The following is a 19621-nucleotide window of genomic DNA, read 5'->3' on the forward strand; positions in this document are numbered from 1 at the left end:
CCTCATGTCCAGGTGCTCAGAGGACACATTGGGGGCTTTTTCCATCAAAAGTGTTCTCTCCAGCTAATCTCTGTCAGGCGTTGGGTGACAAAGCATGTGATGTGCCTTTCATTTTAAATCGCAAAAATATATACATCATGCCTGGACATTGCTCAAATGAGCTAAAATGCAGAAAATCCCTTATTTATGAGATTGAAAAACAATAAAATGCAGACTGGAGTTAAGGTTAAGGCTAAGTTTATGAATATTTCGAATTTTATGAGAAGGTATCAGGTGCAACTGTAAATCATACTAAACTGGAAGCAGTTTGCATAGGAGGTCAAAAAGAAAAGAATGTGATAAGTATGGATGTCAGAGCAGAAAGAAAGATTCTTAGTATTTATATCAGTTATATCTTAAACATTGTGTTGAAAAGAATTAGGAGGGAAAAAAAATGAAAGAAATAACTGAAGAGTCTGAGAAGTGGAATATTTGTTTGTATTTGAGTACAACTTGTTAAAACCTAAACTAATGTTTTTGGCAATTGATGTCCCACCAAGAGAAGCTATAACAACGAGACTGGACAAACTCTGTGTTTAACTCTATGGGGAAATAATAGAGAAGTGACCATAAGAGAATATTTGTGCAGAACAAGGTCGGCAACCCAAATGATAAGAAGAGCCATTTTGTCCTTCCAGCAAAAATCAAACCACCTTGGGAGCCACAATATCTTATGTCCATTTGACCATCTTGGCTGTAAATATGGTTCAGTATGTGGTAATGTCCTAGTAAAGGCTAAAAATATAATATAAATGAAAACACAGACTTACTTTGCTCTGCTTTAAGCTTTAGCTCAGCTATAGCCACTTTTCTCACATCTCTGGCAGGAAGCTTTTCTTCAAAAAGTAGAATAGTTTCTTGTATAATGATTATGATGCATTTTTTTGTATGTGATTGTTGGAAAATTCGGTAAAGTTCTTTAGAAACTCTAAAGCGAGACTTCCTTCATTATGGAAATTTACATTTACATTTTGGTATTGCTATACTAAGCCCCCATGATCTCTCAAGTCTCTAAGGTGTAAGTCTCAGATGAGCCTTGAGTCTCTGAGGTACAACTCTTAGCCTGGTCTCAAGTTTCTGAGGTACATGTCTGAGTCAAGTCTGGTGTTTCTGAGGTACATGTCTGAGTCAAGTCTGGTGTTTCTGAGGTACGAGTCCAAGTCAAATCTAAAGTTTCTGAGGTACAAGTCAGGCCTTGAGTCTGTGAGTTATGCCTCAGGGTCAAATCTGGAGTCTCCACGAGGTACAAGTCCATTCAAAGTCTGAAGTCTCTGAGATCTGACTCTTAGTCATGTCTTGACTTTTTGTGTTGCAAGTCTAAGTCAGGTCTTAAGTCTGTAAAGGAGGAGTCAGATTTCAGGTCTTTGAGGTTCAGGTCTATGTCAGGTCTCAGGTTTTCTGCAGTGCAGTCAAAACTCAAGCCTCTGAGAATGATTCCAAGTCAGGTCTCTAGTCTCTGAGGTATGAGTCCGAGTAAAGTCTGAAGTCTCTGAGGTACAAGTTTAAGTCAGGTCTCGAGTCTATGAGATGCAAGCTCTGGTCAAGTGCTGAGTCTCTGAGGTACAAGTCTGAGTCAGGCCTCAAGTCTGTGAGGTGCAAGTTCTGGTCAGGTCTTTAGCCTCAGAGGTATGAGTCTGAGTTAGGTAAAGAGTCTCTGAGGTGTGAGTCTGAGTCAAGTCTTGAATTGCTGAGGTACAAGTATAGGGCAAATCTTATTTGAGACGTGACTCTGAGTCATGTCTCAAGTCTCTGAGATGCAAGTCCAAGTCAGGTTATGTTCATCATAGACTTTTAACAACCAAAGTTTATATTAAACTGCACATCATTGCCATAACAAACCTGATACTGCTACAAGCTTAGTATGAAAGACCTCACCGTAAATGACTGTACATAATGGTCACAAAATCAACAGGCATAGGCACAACTCTATCTAACCTAAGAGTCAAGTTGTGACTCAGTCAATACATGACTTGCCCGAGTCACTGACTTGAGTCTCCATCTCACAAGTGACACACCTATATGCTTAACATATCAATGGACATCATGATGTCTTACTATTTCAGTTTGATCCGTAAAAATCTATATAAATGTGTTTTTTTTTAAAACATGAAAGATGTATTTTTGGGGCCGAGTTTTCGGAAGTCCTTTGAGTATTGATCTGGGTTCATGATGTGCTGCAGAAATCCTGTATTTTGTCCATCACTGTGGTCACCCTCACTAACCTCCTAAGAAAACCAGGGACAGCTCACTGCAATGCAGCTCAAGGACCCTTGGGACTGCATTTCTCCATATCTTTCATTTAGTACACAGAAGCCCCAAGTGTAGCGCTGTGGGCTGTGTGGGTGCAAGATGAAAGGAAGCTTTCACAAACTCCAGGTAATAAAAGCCTGCATGCTAAATGAGGCACCTAGAAGGTTCCAAGAATCGAGCGGCTTTGCTATAGAGCTAGATTACAAACTTTGCGAAACGGACAGTCAAATAGACGTAAAAGAAAACACATTTTACATTATAATGGATTACATTATATTTTTCATTGAGGTCCATTTGTGTGGTTTTATGTACCGAAAACAGCCATAAATATTTATAGATATTTTTTACCTTTCTTTGTCCACAAGAATTAAGCAAGCTGTTTTTTCTGTGTATTTCATTTGTATGTATGTATATCCCTTTGATGTCCTCACTAAGAAAAAAGCAATGGAATTTTATATTTTCTATTTTTTATTTGTTTGGTGCAATAATAAAAACAATTGGTGTTTTTTTTCTTTTTTTTTTTTGACCTTTGTGGCATATATAATGACTCAAAAAGTGCTCTGCCAAATGGTTAAGCAGAACATTAAAGGGATATACATACACACATACATACATATTATATACACACACACACACATACATACATACATATATACATATATATATATATATATATATATATATATATATATACACACACACACCCACACATATATATGTATATATATACACACACACACACATACACACACACACACACACACACACACACACATATTCTGATATATATCCTTACATCACCAATATGCAAGCCTTACATCACCAAGCACATTGCCAAGCATTGAATGGAGTGGTGTAACCCCATCCAACACCTTTGGGATGAACTAGAACAGAGATTGTGAGCCAGGCCCTCTCATCCAACATCAGTGTCTGACCTCACAAATGCTCTTCTGGATGAATGGGCAAAACATTCCCACAGACAAACTCCAAAATCTTGTAGAAAGCTTCCCAGAAAAGAGTGGAAGCTGTTAGAAGTGCAAGGGGGAACAGCTCCATATTAATGCCTATGGATTTAGAATGGGAGTCATAAAAGCTCTTGTAGGTGTCCCAATACTTTTTTCCATATAATATTTCATATATACCATACACACAGCAAATCAGTCAACTCTGCCTCTCACTCTTGTTCATACAGCTCTTGTACAGGGTTCTTGTTATAGTGAAGGATCTTGAGGGGAACTAGAGTTTTCCACTTTGCTGTTTTTGCTTTTGTTAGTTTGCTGCTCGTTGATTTATCCATAGTCCTCCTGTAAGCCCTGTCCAGTATAGTCTGTTAAAGGTGCTGAAGGTATCACTTAAACAGCCATTTAAAAGCTGTGTTTGAATGAAAGGCTACAGGCTACAGTCAGCCTGCACTACTATAAATGGTTCAAAGTAAGAAAATTGGGTAAACATGTGAAAAATTACTGGCTTTATGTTACATATATTACTACATATTAAATTTGACAGTCCTAAAAATAAATAAGTAAAGACAGTCTGTATTTATAAACTATATAGTCTTTTTCTATGTAGACTATACAGCTTTTAGCATTGTTTTCAACATCAGATTAGTTGATGCAGCAAGAGCAGGTCCTTACAATGCTGATGGGTTAAACTTCTAAGAAAACAGCAGGTTAGCATGGACAGAGTGAGAGAGAGAGAGAGAACGAGAGCGAGAGAGCAAGAGAGAGAGAACAAGAGAGCTGGGGAAAGGGTTTAATTGCCAAAATGATAGACTATCTTTAACTATCCCTTTAATTATCCCTCTGGCTAGGCTAATTCAGTGCTGTTTACATTTTGCTGCTAACATGTGGCTCCAAGCTCTAGTGAGCAGTGAAACATATTGCTAACATTGCGTACTGAGCAAAACGACGTACAGTTCCGATTCTATAAACTGTAGTAAGTAAATATGTCTTCTGTACGTTATTCTAAAGGCGAAGTTTAAGTGTTCTGTAAAGCGTTTGACTGTATTATGAAAGCTGCTTGAAAAACATGTGCATCACCTTAGGTCACTGTCACTACGGCAACAGTGCTGGATAATTTGTCTAGCAAGCCGACACGGTGAAGCACATTATTATTAATTGCGCAGATCATATTCTCAATGTTCCTTCAGCAGCTTCACCTGATAGAGTTTAATAAAGACAACAGACTCACCACAAACTAAACCATCATGTTCTCTCTCTCTCTTTCCCTCTCTCCCTCACCCCCACCCCCACCCCAAATATAGTCAATCAGCCAATCCGTGTTTCCTGTCCAAAGTTTGCTTCTTTAGGATAAAGGAAAAAAGTGGTTAGACTTTATTTCTTCAATTTCCAGTTGCAAATTCTTAATTTTTCAACGTCAGGAAAAAAGCAGAAAACACGTTTAACAGTAAACGACACAGAAGCCCTTAACAACTAAATATACCTATTTTTCAGTGTTTAGTGCATCAACTCTGCCTTTATTACAGCTTCCATTCTTTTCAGGAGACTCGCTTTCAGTTTTTCAAAGGGATATTTTTTCACACCTTCAAAGTTATTTTTTTTTGTTTGTTTTTCAGATCTGAAGCAAAAGTGTAGCTTAATATCTCTAAAGATGAAAGCTTTAAGTGCTGGTTACCTGATGACAGTTTTGGTGGAGTACCAGGTCTTGTACAGTTGTTAGGAGAATCTGTATGAACTAGAGCTTTGAAATTGGAATCTCCTGCTTTTTCCACTTATTTTTCTGTGATTGTCCCCTTCCTTATCTTATATCTAATATCTTCCAAATATCTCCTGGGAAATGCCTAACTGGCTTTATACATTTTTTGTTATTAGATTAGTGCAAAAGTTTTAATGATATATATATGTGTGTGTGTGTGTGTATATATATATATATATATATATATATAGTGTGTATATATATATATATATATATATATATATATATATATAGTATATATATATATATATATATATATATATATATATATATATATATATATATATATTTTCTACAGAGAACACTTAAATATGGAATATGGAATTTTTCTGCAATGTTTAGTGCACAACTTCTATTTATTTGCTAAGATTGACATTAGAATTGTAAAAAAATAAAACATATAAAATACAAAATATGTCATAACTTTTGTGCAGGCCGCAGTGTCCAGCAACACTTTGCTTACAAATGTCCAAAAGTGCGTCCTTAGAAAATCAACCAAACATGTTGTTTGACCAGGGGTGGCCAAACATTCGCGTATTACTGTACATACATTGGTCGGTGTATTTTGTTGATTTGTGAAGTGAAAAGTGTAAAACTAAACAACTGCAGAAAACTATTTTTCATTTTTCTGCCAGTTACTGACCGCGACCCAGAAGGATAAGCAGTTTAGATGATGTGTGTGTGCCAGTTACTGTATGTTTAATTAACTTTAAACATGATTGTGTTACTATTTCAGAACTAAGGAAATTTGTTTTGACTCGCTGTGCAACACACACACACACACACACACACACACACACACACACATATACATATATATACGTATATATATATACATATATATACACATATATATACATATATATACACACACACACATATACATATATATACATATATATACACACACACACATATACATATATATACATATATATACACATATATATACACATATATATTATACATATATATATACATATATATACACATATATATACACATATATATATATATATACACACATATATATACACATATATATATACATATATATATATACATATATATATATACATATATATACATATATATATACACATATATATATATATACACACACATATATATACACATATATATATATATATATATATATATATATACACACATACACACAAATGAAAATAATACATACATACATAAATAAATAAATACATACATACATACATACATACATACATAAATAAACAGCCACACTGTTCATAGCATACAGCCCTTCAAAGCTTTCCCAGAAAAAATGAATGATAATGTTTTTCACTTTTTCCCACACATGCTCTTAGACACGACATGTCCATCGGTACACATAATATCTGAAGGCACAGTGTCTTCCTGGTCTTCCTGTTGCTATGATACGAGTCATTGGCCACAGCTTCAGCTTCACTTTCACGTCTTACCATCAATGCATGTTTATCTCTAACCTTCTGCCTCTGTGAGCTCATAACAGGTAAACCAAAAGATATGAAGTTCTAAGTCCGGAGTACTCGTTCTTTTCCAGTTTTCCCCAAGAGCTGAAAATTCATCCTCTCCTCTCCATTCAGACTGATCACTGATCCTCACCCCTCATTACAAAGAGAAATACCGAACAGAAATTTGCACCACATTTTATTAGCTGCAAAATGACACCACAGAATTTGATTATTGTTTTTAGGTGGGAGGTTGTTAAAAAATTTAGTTGAGCAGAAAATAACATTTAAAAACATGAGGTTGCACATTTGAGGTTGCACAAGCGGTATAGTTGGCAAAGTTGGCATCATTTTATGCAGCACAGAGATGCTACACAATGGCAAATGACATGCACAATTTAAAAGAGTGAATGTGGGACTACAGGAAGTGCGCAGATACATTAGCCATGTTTACATGCAACCTGATAATTCGTCAATAATCCGACTAATAGCTCAATCAAAACAGAATACATCCATATAAACACCTCAGTCGGGATAGACTAGTCCGATTGAGGCCATTCGGAATCCAATTTCTATCTGATTGAACGAGGTGGATAATCCTGTAAATAATCCGTTAAACAGAAGAATAGTAACCATGTAAACGCCTGTATCTGATTACATTCCCAATCAGACAGTTTAAGTATGTTCTGATCACGTGTGTCGCGTCACAGTGAAGGTTTATAAGGTTCAACATGGCGAAGCAGAAACTGGTCTGCAGAGGAGATGAAGTTTATGCTCTGATCTCTTCCAGTCTCAGAACACGACGTCTTCCTCTCGGCCTTCTTTAATAAGGACATGTGAAGGACGTTTTCCTGAGTCTGACATCATTTTAAAGCAATAAAAACACAAGCACTGCTCACTGCTGCTCATCTCACTCTTAATCTATAAAGAAAATGTAGTCAATCAGATTGGCAAAAATCTTTGCATGTAAACACAGACACTGACATTTTATCAGAAAACCTTACTATACAGGTGCACTTTACTGACTGCAGCTCATCTGGTTCTGTACAATTGATCAGCTCTCATCCAGGGAAGGATTAGTGACTGGGCCAGTTGGGGCCAGTGCCCAGTAGCGTCAGATTGTTAGGTCATTAGATTAGCCGAGAGATTAGATGAATAAATAGCCCTTGAATACGTAATAACCAAATAAGTGAAATAAAGGCCCCTCAACACATACCCTGCCGCTATATTTCAAAGAATTAAAAGCCCCCTAAAGCAAAAAGTGTGCAGGAAATAATGATCTATTGCGCTCTGACAGAGAATGAACCATTCTGTTCACATTGCATTTTTCCAGTGCTGTTCAAAGAGCACATAAACAAACACCAGCTGGTTGGTCTTTATTATTCTTATTTATTTTTAATTTGTCAGATTGTGGAGGGCCGCTGAAAGCCCTTGTGCTCAGGGGCCTTGTGAGACCATGATCTATCCCTAGCCCTATCTGCAGGACCACCAAAAGACCACTACTATGGACCGTTCTCAGAAGTGCTACATGTTCTATTGCTCATATAAGTCATCATTACGGTCTCTCATCTTATTAATGTGTGAGAAATGATCACAAATGGTTTAAAGCTCTCTGTTACTTGCTTGTTGCTGCTGGAGTCCACAGGAGGACGATGCTAGCTAATGGTCTACCATCAGGTGAATCTAAAAAATCTTCACCCACACCATTTTTTCAAAAATCTCGACATCCACATGATAGCGCAAAAACAGCTGGTGTGTTCACGGGATGATAATTCCCCATAAACTTTTGTCATACACCTTAAGGAGAACGTTGTGAGCGTGTACATCGTGCAAAATCACAAAGCTAAAGCAGAGGTTTTCTAACAATGTGATGCCGCCATGTTACTAATAACAGACCTTGACCTGCAGCTGGTCAGACCTCTGTAATTGAATCTGTGTGAAATATGGAAAGTCAGATTTTTGCTGGAAAAAAGGCTTTAAAAAGTGAAAGAACACCTACTGCATGCTGTTTGCTGATCAGAGCTTTTTTGTTGCTTTTCACCCTGTTTGAATCATTGACTTGGTATTTATATAAAATCTGACTTTGATGATCACTGAGGTCATTTTAATACTTCCAGTCAAGGTGACGCCTCATTTACAAGAATAGAGCGCACCTCTTTAATGAAAAGGTCGAGCCGAATTCAATTCTAAACATGATTAGAACTCTTAAATCACACCACACTGTCAAACAAACAGAAGCAAGCAAGTCGTCAGTCATATTTCAGACAGAGTCAGGCATATTTAATTCATGTGCAGGTTAATGGCGTGATGTCAGTGTTTTGACAAAGCTGTGTTTTGCACGTTCACATGAAAACACTGAAAATGGGACCCTTTAAAACCTCCACCCTAAAAAGCATTTTTGAAAACCTCCAAGATACAGAGAAAAAAAAATATCCAGATATGTGTGGACGGGGCCTCCACTCCCAACACTCCTGTTCAGACTATTAAAGTCAATAACAAGCCTTTCATGACCTTTGTGGGTGTGATGGGAGCAGGGAAAGCACTAAAAGATGTACTCAAGAAATAGGAACTCCAGGATTAGGGTAAATGGTAGGACAGGACCAGGTAGGGAACCTGTGCTATAGATTTATAATGCACTATAATGAAAGGCTCATAATTTGAAGCTGTATTGAACCTGAAGCGACTGCGAACTGCAGGAAAACGACATTCCAGTAGCAATTAAATGTTTAGTGTTTAGCATTTTAAGGCTGGTGATCCTCATTTACATTTAGTTTTGTTTTTGTTTTTTTTTGGCTGGAAGTCTTAAGTGTTGAGGCAGTCGAGTCGTGAGGCAGTTAAAGGCGAGTCTCGAGTCAGTTAAAGGGGAGTTTGAGTCAAGTCATGAGTCAGTTAAAAGTGAGTCCAAATTGCAGGTCGGTTAAGGCTGAGTTTGAATCGAGTAGCGAATAAGTTAAGAGTAAGAACGAGTTGAGTCGTGAACCACATAAAGGTGAGTCCGAGTCAAATCAGGACTCATTTAAAGACAAGTCACGAGTCAATTAAGAGCGAGTCAAAGTAACTAGTCAGTTAAGCGCGATTCCAAGGTGACTCATAAGTCTGCAAATCAGTTCAGGGGGGAGTTAAATCATGAGTCAGTTCAGAATGAGATGGAGTTTAGTTGCAAGGCATTTAAGGCTGAGTTCAAATCAAGTAGTGAGTCAGTTAAGGGCAAGTTTGAGTCGCAAGTCAGGTGCAAGTCAGATAAGTGTGAGTCCGAGTCATTTTATTATCCAGTTAACATTAGGGGAGTGAATACGCTGTCCTCTGTATCTGGACTTAAACCTGGTTAAGTCATCATCCATATCTTTACAACATTTGGGATATTAGTTATTTCAAAATAAAGTTTTATTAAACCGCTGTTTTTAAACAGTGTTTTTAAACCACCAATCTCTGCCTCACGCTACAGTGCCGCAAATAATTATCCAGAATTATTGGCATCCACACTTGATGAATAAGGCTGAATAACATTCATTTGATTGTTTATTAATTGTTTTTTTGAGAAACACAGCATGTTCAGCACCATGGGAACGTTATATAAGCGCATTGTGATAGTTGGTCTGACTGGCAGTCTGCCATCACTGTCGAAAATCAGATTTTACCCAAAAAAAACCACCATTTTCATTTGAATTATGCTGAATAATGCTGTTGGGTGCAGCACAGCACAGCTCCAGCGTTCCACCCACACAATTTTATCAACATAATGCATTTATTAGACTAATTCTTTGCAATGCCTCAAAGTTAAAGTGCTATTTATTACATCCAAATTTGAGTTACATCCACATCCAAGCTCTGGCAGGGCTGGATTAGTTTTATCTGGGACGGTGCTGTAATTTGAGTAATTACTAACAAGATCTGTGATTGTAATCCAGTACGAATCTGCAATATCTGTAGTTTTGCAAATCTGCTAAGTAATAATTCCAAACCAAATTACCTTCTTCTAACTGACATCACAGTAATATAATAACAAAACTAGGTTAACAGAAAACAGCACCTCCATTTCTTTTCTTTTTCCGTGACCTGAAGAGACAGCTAACAGCTAAAAAAAGAGCTTGATTTGACTCAAATCCCTTAATCTTTAAGTTCATGACAAGGCTACTGGAATCCAGAAGAATTCAGTGTATAATCTCTCCTGTATGCTGCGTTTATGCACCATCATTTGGAATCATTTGTATCTTTTATCCTGTATGAATCTGCCAGACAGATCAATTACATTACAGGACTGGTCAGGTAATATAATTTGTATGTGAAGTGACTGACCATATAGCCCTATTGGAGCTGGGTTAGTTTACCAGAGGAGCTCTGGTAATAAAAATTGTGCATGATTTGACTGACCGATTCATACGGTATAAATGTTCTGTGTAATTTCCCCAAAATACCCCAAATAGCCCGGATTGAAACATCATTGCATGAATGTTTATGGCAGGATTATGCGACAGGCCCCAAACCTCCAAATAAGAATGGCATCAAAATAAATGAACTAATTAATTTATTAATTAATAATTAATTTTAAAAAGGGAACATACACCGAATTGTTGCGGATTTCAGTAGTCTTGTGATCTTGAGGATTAAGGAATTGAGCCAAAGCTCCAATTTAGCTTTTAGTCTTCTCTTCAGGTCGCTAAGAAAGAAAAAAAAAAGGAGGCGCTGTTTTCTATTACATGGTTGTGATGTTGATTCAAACAGGACTATTATTACCAAGGGATCTCCAAGTTTGGTGAATTATAGAAGGTAATTCACCCTGGAATGATTACAGTAGTTTTTACAGATCCGGGTTAATTGGGGTAATTTGACGAAATTACACAGATGCTTTATCCCATATTAATCGGTCAGTCAAATCACACACAAATTACATTACCAGAGCTCCTCTGGGAAAACTAATCCAGCTCCAGTAGGGCTTATAATCTGCTGAACTCGGAGCTCCCTCAGTTATAGCAGTCCTGTTCGAAACGATTTCGCAGTGATGTAATAACAAAATCAGGTAATTGGAAACAGTCCATTTGCCTCCATTTTTTTTATTTATTTATTTATTTTTTTTGTGACCTGAAGACAGGACTTAAGTTTAAAAGGAGCTCGATTTGTACCAATACCTTAATCCTCAAGTTGATGAGAAGACTACTGAATTTCACAACATTTTTGTGAGGGCTGATTTACAAGCAGAAAGAAAAGTTCATATTTTTAAAGTACCTCTCATGACACAATGCGTTTTCTGTCTTCTTGGATGGCATTTGTTAAGGTGAATGAACCCACTTCACCCGCCTAATGCAAGACTTTATGCATTTAGCCGCACAACTTTTTGTTATTGTTTAGGAGTGTGAGGCCTGTCACGGTAAGGCAAAGGTAATGCTGATTTTCATGTCGGTGCATCAATGTTTTGATATGGGATTCTTTTTCCACATATTAATCAGCCAATCAAATCGTGCACAAACAACAGTATGGGACCTCTTCTGGTAAAGCTAATCCAGCTCCAATAGGGCTTTTTTCTAAGAGTGCACCTTTCAAGGCCTTCCACCAATAGGAGTTCCACCATTCTTTCAAAATTTCTGCATAATGAATTTACTAGTTCTACAGAAACTTACCAAGTCAGAATTGTTCACAGTGGTGTTTATAGGAACCAGATGTCTGAACCATATGAGGCCTGTAAAACTCCCTGAACTAGAAGTTATTAGCTGAAGTGCCTGATGCCTAAAACATGTTTTTACAGTAGTTTTGAAATAAGATTTTGATCTAAAATTAGTTTTTAATAGACACATGCAGGACATTGTAGGGCAAACAGTCCCTGAAGAAAACATGGTTTTGGATAGTCAATAAAATGGCTATAGACATGGTTGTAGACATGGTGACCCCTGGTTCCTATCACCACCACTGTAAAAATAATTAAAAACTGAATCAGCAATTTTCTCTCCAATGAACCAAGTCACATTAAAACAAATGATAGAAAGTTTGAAAATCAGTGGGATTCTTCTTTTACAAGGCTGTGATGCAATAGTTTGGTGAAAAATCTAATTTCCAGAAATCCACCCCCCCCCTTTAGTCAATCAGCCAAAACATGTTTGGTGTCTGAAGTTGCTTTAGTTTTGCTCTGAAGCTATGAGGCTAGTGTAGCTAACAAGTGATGCAAGGTTATACCTCACCAATAGACTGCCAGCCTAAATCATCCCACAGTTCAAACCCATTCTTAAGTCATCTCTAATAGACCTACTTATGTAGTTTCTGACACTGTACGACACACTGTTATCTATAAACAGACAAAAAATTCTATTTTACACAGATTTTAACCCTAAGATGGAATTAACACCACAACTGCTTTTTTCACATTTTTGCTGCCTTGTTCTGCACATTTTTTCATTTTTCCACTGCTGTTTATTGCAAATATTTGTGATTTGTTAAAAAAAACAAAACATAAATTCCAATATTTACACTCCTATCTATAAAACATTAATTATGAAACTTTGTAGATTTTGTATTACTATAAGAATATGTTGCTTAAGTGTTTTATTTACCGAATTAAACTCAGAAAATACATACAGGCCTACACATAATTTGGGAGCCCACAGGGAAAATCAGCATTTTTTTAATTTTGAAGTAAAAGGGTTTACACATCTTGTACAGACAGTGCCAGCTCTGCCTATGAAGCCACTTAAGTGGATGCTTGGGGTCTTCGTGACCACCAAGGGGCCCCCTAAATCTTCTAAATTATTACCGTACAGTTGTGTTGCCCTGCAGGTGCTGAAGCATGCCTCTTTGTCCCTTAATGACTTGTAATTTAACGCAAGAACAACGCTAAAATGATGTGGATTAAATTTTAACACACTAGCATCATTCATGATTCTTGCATGTTCAACTTTGACCAACTGCTCTCAAACCCCGCCTTATTTCCTTGGCCCTCCAATCACTGCTTAGTTTCTATACACCATTCGATCAGTCAGGTCTTCAGTTCAGCCAGCGAGACAGATTTTGAATGTAAAACTCCAGATATGTGGATAATCTGTATCAGATAGCCTGACGGACCGAAGGATGGTTTTTATGCATTTCCATAGACTAAACTCATATTTGGGTGAATCTGTGTGGTTAACACCACCATCACCTCAACACATATAACAGCAACAGTGTCTTCTCAATAGTGAGTCATTTTGTAACAATCCCCTTATCAATCTCAACCACGAAAATAGTTACTGAAGTTGTTCGAGGAAAATACACTCCAAGTATAGTAGAAGAGTTTGCAATCAAGTCCGAATAGGAGAGACAAAAACAATCCTTTTGAAGTTATATTGAATCAAAATATCACAGATTTGCAATATTGAGACAAACACAAGCGCATATACAACCCCTATATACACAATATGTAACCAGTGTCCATCAAAATCTCAAAGTCCACAAAGTCCAAATCCCCAAAAATCCAAAAAAATCCAAAATCCCACAAGTCCTTCGCAGCAAACAAAAAAGAAAAATCCAGGACAGATCTCACCGGAGGTGCAGGTCGGATTTCAAATTATTCCCAAGACACTCAGAGGAAATCCACCTTCTAGTGCTTCCCTTTGGCTTTGGGATGTACTGCTCCTTTTCCCCCAAAGACATCACCACCCTCACTTCCACATGGCCAAACTTTTTCTCTCCTTCCTCTTCCTGTTTCTAGTCACCTGTCCCAGTGACTCCTCCCCCCTTTGCCAACAGAGCTCTTAAATGGCCTACTCAGCTCTTTTAGTTCAGTTTCAGTTTAGTTCAGTTCAGTCCCCTGGATAGCCGATGGCTAATACAGAATTCTGAAAAAACCCTTTAATTTAATACTGTTAATACACCCAAAAGAAAGTTTAACATTGAGGCTTTTAAATTAAACCATTTTCTAATGATATACACAACAAAATCAATTAAAAAAACTTATCATGTGGCAGCATCACAATCTCATTTGCTGGTCAGTTGATAATTTGTGCTAGTTTGACTCAATAATAATCTGTGTGTGAAAAAATAATCCTGCAAAAAGTCGCAGATTTTGAACGCTGGTGTGTTTTTAGCTGGTATGCTAAAAAACAGTTAATCTTTTCCTGTTCCAGCCTGTCTTGTGGTAGCAGGTTTAACTGAGTTAACCCATGTGTTCATTGTGATCGTTGGCTTGTTTGTCACATTTTATTGGCTTCCAGCTGCCATGAGAGTCACGACTAAACCATCAGAGTCATACACAGTTCCTGTAAAGGTAATTCTTTCTGCTAACTGTCAATATATTGTAGCGCCCACTGCTAAGAAAGGACACACAGCTAATGCACAATTGTGTACTGCTTCGCTTTAAGGCTTTAGGCTAACAGTTAGCCTAGCATTAGGCTCTCCCCCTGTTTAAATTCCTGAATAAGGTCTATTCATGCCATTTTACTAGTTTTAATGTGTATACATAGATTATTGACAGAATTTAAAGCAAATATATTACTGTTGTGGGAAAAAAACCTCATATCTCCATTTTTGTGGTTTTTCAGTTTTTGGCATGATTTGAAAATACCTGTTGCTCTTTACATTGTTTTTACATTTCATGAAGAATGGACCAAAAGAAACAGCCCAAAATGACTGGTTCCATTGACTTACATGAACAGTACAGTAGGTTTTTTCCTTCTCCTGTAAAGTTACCATTTTGGAGATACAAAGTTTTCTTCTGACAACAGCAATATGAAGATTTTGACATGTATTTGTGGAAACAGTTTTGGAATTGACTTCCAGTATTTGTTAGCCTAGTACTTCAAGTGTAAAGCCAAAGAAGCAAAATTTGGACGTCAATCATATCTTGGTTAATTAGCTGCACTTACGGTAAGAGGAAAATCATTTTTTGTCAAACTATCTTTATATCCATGCAGCAGTAGTGAAATGTATTTGTGGAATTCTGACAGTCACTGATGTGTATTTAAATCTGCAGTGTGTTGACTGTGATGTCTGCACACTCTTTAAATCTCAATAAGGAACAAGGGGGTATTTATGTCTTTATTATTCTGGCGGTGTACAGCTTCCCCTCCTCTGCTCTTTCTCTGAGTAATTACTCTCAGTGACAGAGATAGTAATCCAAAATTGATTCCTAGTCGTCAAGTTGAAATACTGCTGCTCACTGCAATAAATGTCAGAGGGTAAAATCAAGAATCTCACTGAAAAGCAGGATGGAGAAAAGTGAGAGGAAATGCATGTGTGGAAATGTGAATTATTTATTTATTTTGAGGAAAATAGGGGAAATATCCCTTCCATTGTAAAGCTGAACCATACCTGTGTACAGGGTTAGGATGTGATGCAGTAACTGATTTAAGACTGATAAATCAATGTGACCATCAATTATTAATCTCAGTGTTACTGAGCTCTGCTAAAGCCTGAGTAGACTGATAAATCAATGTGACGATCAGTTATTAATCTCAGTGTTACTGAGCTCTGCTAAAGCCTGAGTAGACTGATAAATCAATGTGACGATCAGTTATTAATCTCAGTGTTACTGAGCTCTGCTAAAGCCTGAGTAGACTGATAAATCAATGTGACGATCAGTTATTGATCTCAGTGTTACTGAGCTCTGCTAAAGCCTGAGCAGACTGATAATCCAATGTGATGATCAGTTATTAATCTCAGTATTACTGAGCTCTGCTAAAGCCTGAGTAGACTGATAAATCAATGTGATGATCAGTTATTAATCTCAGTGTTACTGAGCTCTGCTAAAGCCTGAGTAGACTGATAAATCAATGTGACGATCAGTTATTAATCTCAGTGTTACTGAGCTCTGCTAAAGCCTGAGTAGACTGATAATCCAATGTGATGATCAGTTATTAATCTCAGTGTCGCTGAGCTCTGCTAAAGCCTGAGTAGACTGATAAATCAATGTGACGATCAGTTATTAATCTCAGTGTTACTGAGCTCTGCTAAAGCCTGAGTAGACTGATAAACCAGTGTGATGATGAGAAAAGCTCATCTCCCCAACAGCCCCAGCCCCCCCAACCCCCCCATTACACCATAGCCATTCAGTAAATTTCATCACGTGTTGCAGTTGGATTTGGTCACATCATTTGATCATATAAAGGTGTAATGTTTTATTGAATTATTAATTTCATTTTAGTTTCAGTTATATATCAAGAAAATCAAATTACCCCACAGCAAATGTGCCCAAACTAGCCAACTTATTTTTCATATTTATTTTTAACTGAAATTGCCTGATTGTTATTGACCATAAACAATTCAAATAAACAAAATAAAAGGCAGTTTATACATAGACACACTAATATTCTAACAAACTTAAAGCACACCAAAGACAAAAATAAGGCATCAACTTACATGCAGGCAATTTAGCATGGCAATAAAACTAATAACAAAAAAGTGAGAATTCAGTGTGGGTTAATTAGAGTATCTCAGATAAACAACATCAGGAAAAGTGCGTTTCCTCTGTGGAATATCATGAATAACCAAAAGCTTGCTCAGACGTCATTAATTATTCATGAACAGCTCTTTGATCCCCAAACTGATCCCACCAGTGCTGTTCTCATCCCTGTATCCCCCTAGATTGGCTGAGAAAATAAGGGGGGTGGAGTTACAGCACAGAAGAACTGGAGCTTCGCTCTCAGTCATGAGGAGTATGAGTGTGTGAAGCGGTGTGCGACTGAACTGCCTCAGAGATCTGCGGAGGATTTGGAGATCTTCATCTCTGATTTGCTACTGAGCTCCTGACAGCTCGTTTTTATTTTGTTCCTGTCCACTTTTGAGCTCCACAACTCTTTTATCTTTTTTTCTATTATTATCTGCTAATGAAAATGCAGTTTACTCTTCTGTTACCTACTTTGCTTTCCAGCCTTGGCTTTTTCCCTCCTTCTTTTTAAGCTCATTTTTGTAGCATCTTTTCTTTCATATATATTTTTGAGATATAGTGTTTTCTTCTTTATTATTTTTTTTCATATTACATAGTTTTTTTCTTCACTTTCTACCTGTTTCTATTGAGGCTGGTGAGCTGAGGCTGAAGTAGCAGATTGAAGTGGACTGTGAAAGCTGACCACAGGTGAAGTGAGAGAATTCCAGCAGAAGCCACTCAAACCTGGACATGGGAGACATCAGAAACTCTGGTAGTTCTTCTTGGACTATTTAGAACTACAGCAAACTGAAACTCTTCTGAAACTCTACCAGAACGATGTAGAACGTCTTCAGCGGCTCCAACGATGAACACCACGCTGCACTACGGACTCGTCCAAATCTACAATGCTAGGAATCGCAGTGCTGCCAGCATGCCTGTCCACAGAGACAGTCCGGTCGGGAAAGACTCGCCTTCGTCCTCGCAAGGATGCTACAAACAGCTGCTAATCTCCACTGAGGTGTTCCTCACACTGGGCATCATCAGCCTGCTGGAGAACATCCTGGTGATAGCGGCTATTGCCAAGAACAAGAACCTGCACTCGCCCATGTATTTCTTTATCTGCAGCTTAGCTGTAGCGGACATGTTGGTTAGCGTGTCCAATGCTTCAGAAACAATTGTTATTGCCTTGATCAGTGGCGGTAACGTCTCAATCCCGGCTGGAGTGATCCGCAGCATGGACAACATCTTCGATTCTATGATCTGCAGTTCATTGTTAGCGTCCATCTGCAGCTTGCTAGCTATCGCTGTTGACCGCTACATTACCATCTTCTACGCGCTGCGCTACCATCACATTGTAACAGCCCGTCGCACGCTGGCAGTCATTAGCTCTATCTGGGCTTGCTGCACCATCTCAGGTGTCCTTTTCATCGTTTACTCAGAAAGCACCACCGTACTGGTGTGCCTCATTAGCATGTTCTTCACCATGCTAGCCCTCATGGCTTCGCTATATGTCCACATGTTCTTGCTGGCGCGTCTCCACATCAAGCGCATAGCGGCCCTGCCAGGCCACGCGCCCATCCGCCAGAGGGCCAACATGAAGGGGGCGGTGACCCTGACCATCCTGCTGGGCGTGTTCGTGGTGTGTTGGGCACCGTTCTTTCTGCACCTCATCCTTATGATCACCTGCCCCAGGAACCCCTACTGTGCCTGCTTTATGTCCCACTTCAACATGTACCTCATCCTCATCATGTGCAACTCCATCATCGACCCGCTGATCTACGCCTTCAGGAGTCACGAAATGAGGAAAACCTTCAAGGAGATCTTCTGCTGCTGGTACAGCCTGCCCAACATTTGTGTATCTGAGCCACCAGAATCGTGCTAAGTTTCTGGAGGTATGGAATTGCTATGCCAGGGGTGCCGAAGTCTGGTCCTAATGAATCTTCTGTCCTGCAGAGGTTTGCTCCGAAGTCTAATCTAACACCAGAGGTGTAAAATTCAGGTCCAGAAAGTAAAAACCCTCCCCAGGCCTGGCTTCTCTAGTTAGATCAAACCACCAGCAGAGCTGTCCAGGCAGTTGGAACAAAATCCTGGGAAGGATTTTTACTTTCTGGACCTGAATTTTACACCTCTGTCTAACACAACTAATACATACATACATACATGCATACATCATCTAAACTGCTTCTCCTTCTGGGTCGCAGTACAACTAATACAGTCCATTTGAATTTTAATGCCAATTATGTTGTAGCTGAACTTATAGAGGTGGCTCTCCAGGACTGGACTTGGGTACCCCTGCGCTAGGCTAACTACACAGACCATGTATATAGTACTCTCTGAGCCATGCAGGCTAACTTATGACACACTGAGCCTCGTTCTCTTGCAGCACACTACTCCTGTGCTTAGCTGGTCTAGGGGGTTAGATGTGATCTTGTAACAAGAAGATGTTGGATTGCAGTGGAATAATAAAGGTTTACGTCCTCTAAAACCCACCCCAAATCCTCCTTTAGTTCATTCTCTTTTAACATCTGGAAAACAATTGATAATACATGCAAAACAAGCTAGCTAGCGAAACACTACCGTTAGCTAACTGAACTATTTTCTCTTGCAGCAGGTAATCTATTTTTTTTCCATGTGTAATATGCGTACATGACACACATCTACATGCTTTATTAGAGTTTTTGGGGGAACTTTTGAGCCATGCTAACGTACATTACATTCATGAGCTAACAACAGGCTTTTTGTCCATTGGACAGTGTTGAGGAGCGCACCATCACCCCCTAGTTTGAGCTGCACCTTCAAGAAGCATTTAAATTGTTTAGCAATTTCC

General features: G+C 38.3%; 1 protein-coding gene across 1 annotated transcript; it reads left to right on the forward strand.

Moving 5' to 3' along the window:
• Nucleotides 1–17659: 17659 nt before the first annotated feature.
• Nucleotides 17660–18676, forward strand: LOC118808817 (melanocortin receptor 4-like). The gene has a single exon (XM_036571692.1). The coding sequence runs from the start codon at nt 17660–17662 to the stop codon at nt 18674–18676; it is 1017 nt and encodes a 338-aa protein (XP_036427585.1).
• The last annotated feature ends 945 nt before the right edge of the window (nt 18677–19621 follow it).

This window comes from Colossoma macropomum, unplaced genomic scaffold (assembly GCF_904425465.1).
Source record: "Colossoma macropomum unplaced genomic scaffold, Colossoma_macropomum, whole genome shotgun sequence".
In the NCBI taxonomy this organism is placed as follows: Eukaryota; Metazoa; Chordata; class Actinopteri; order Characiformes; family Serrasalmidae; genus Colossoma; species Colossoma macropomum.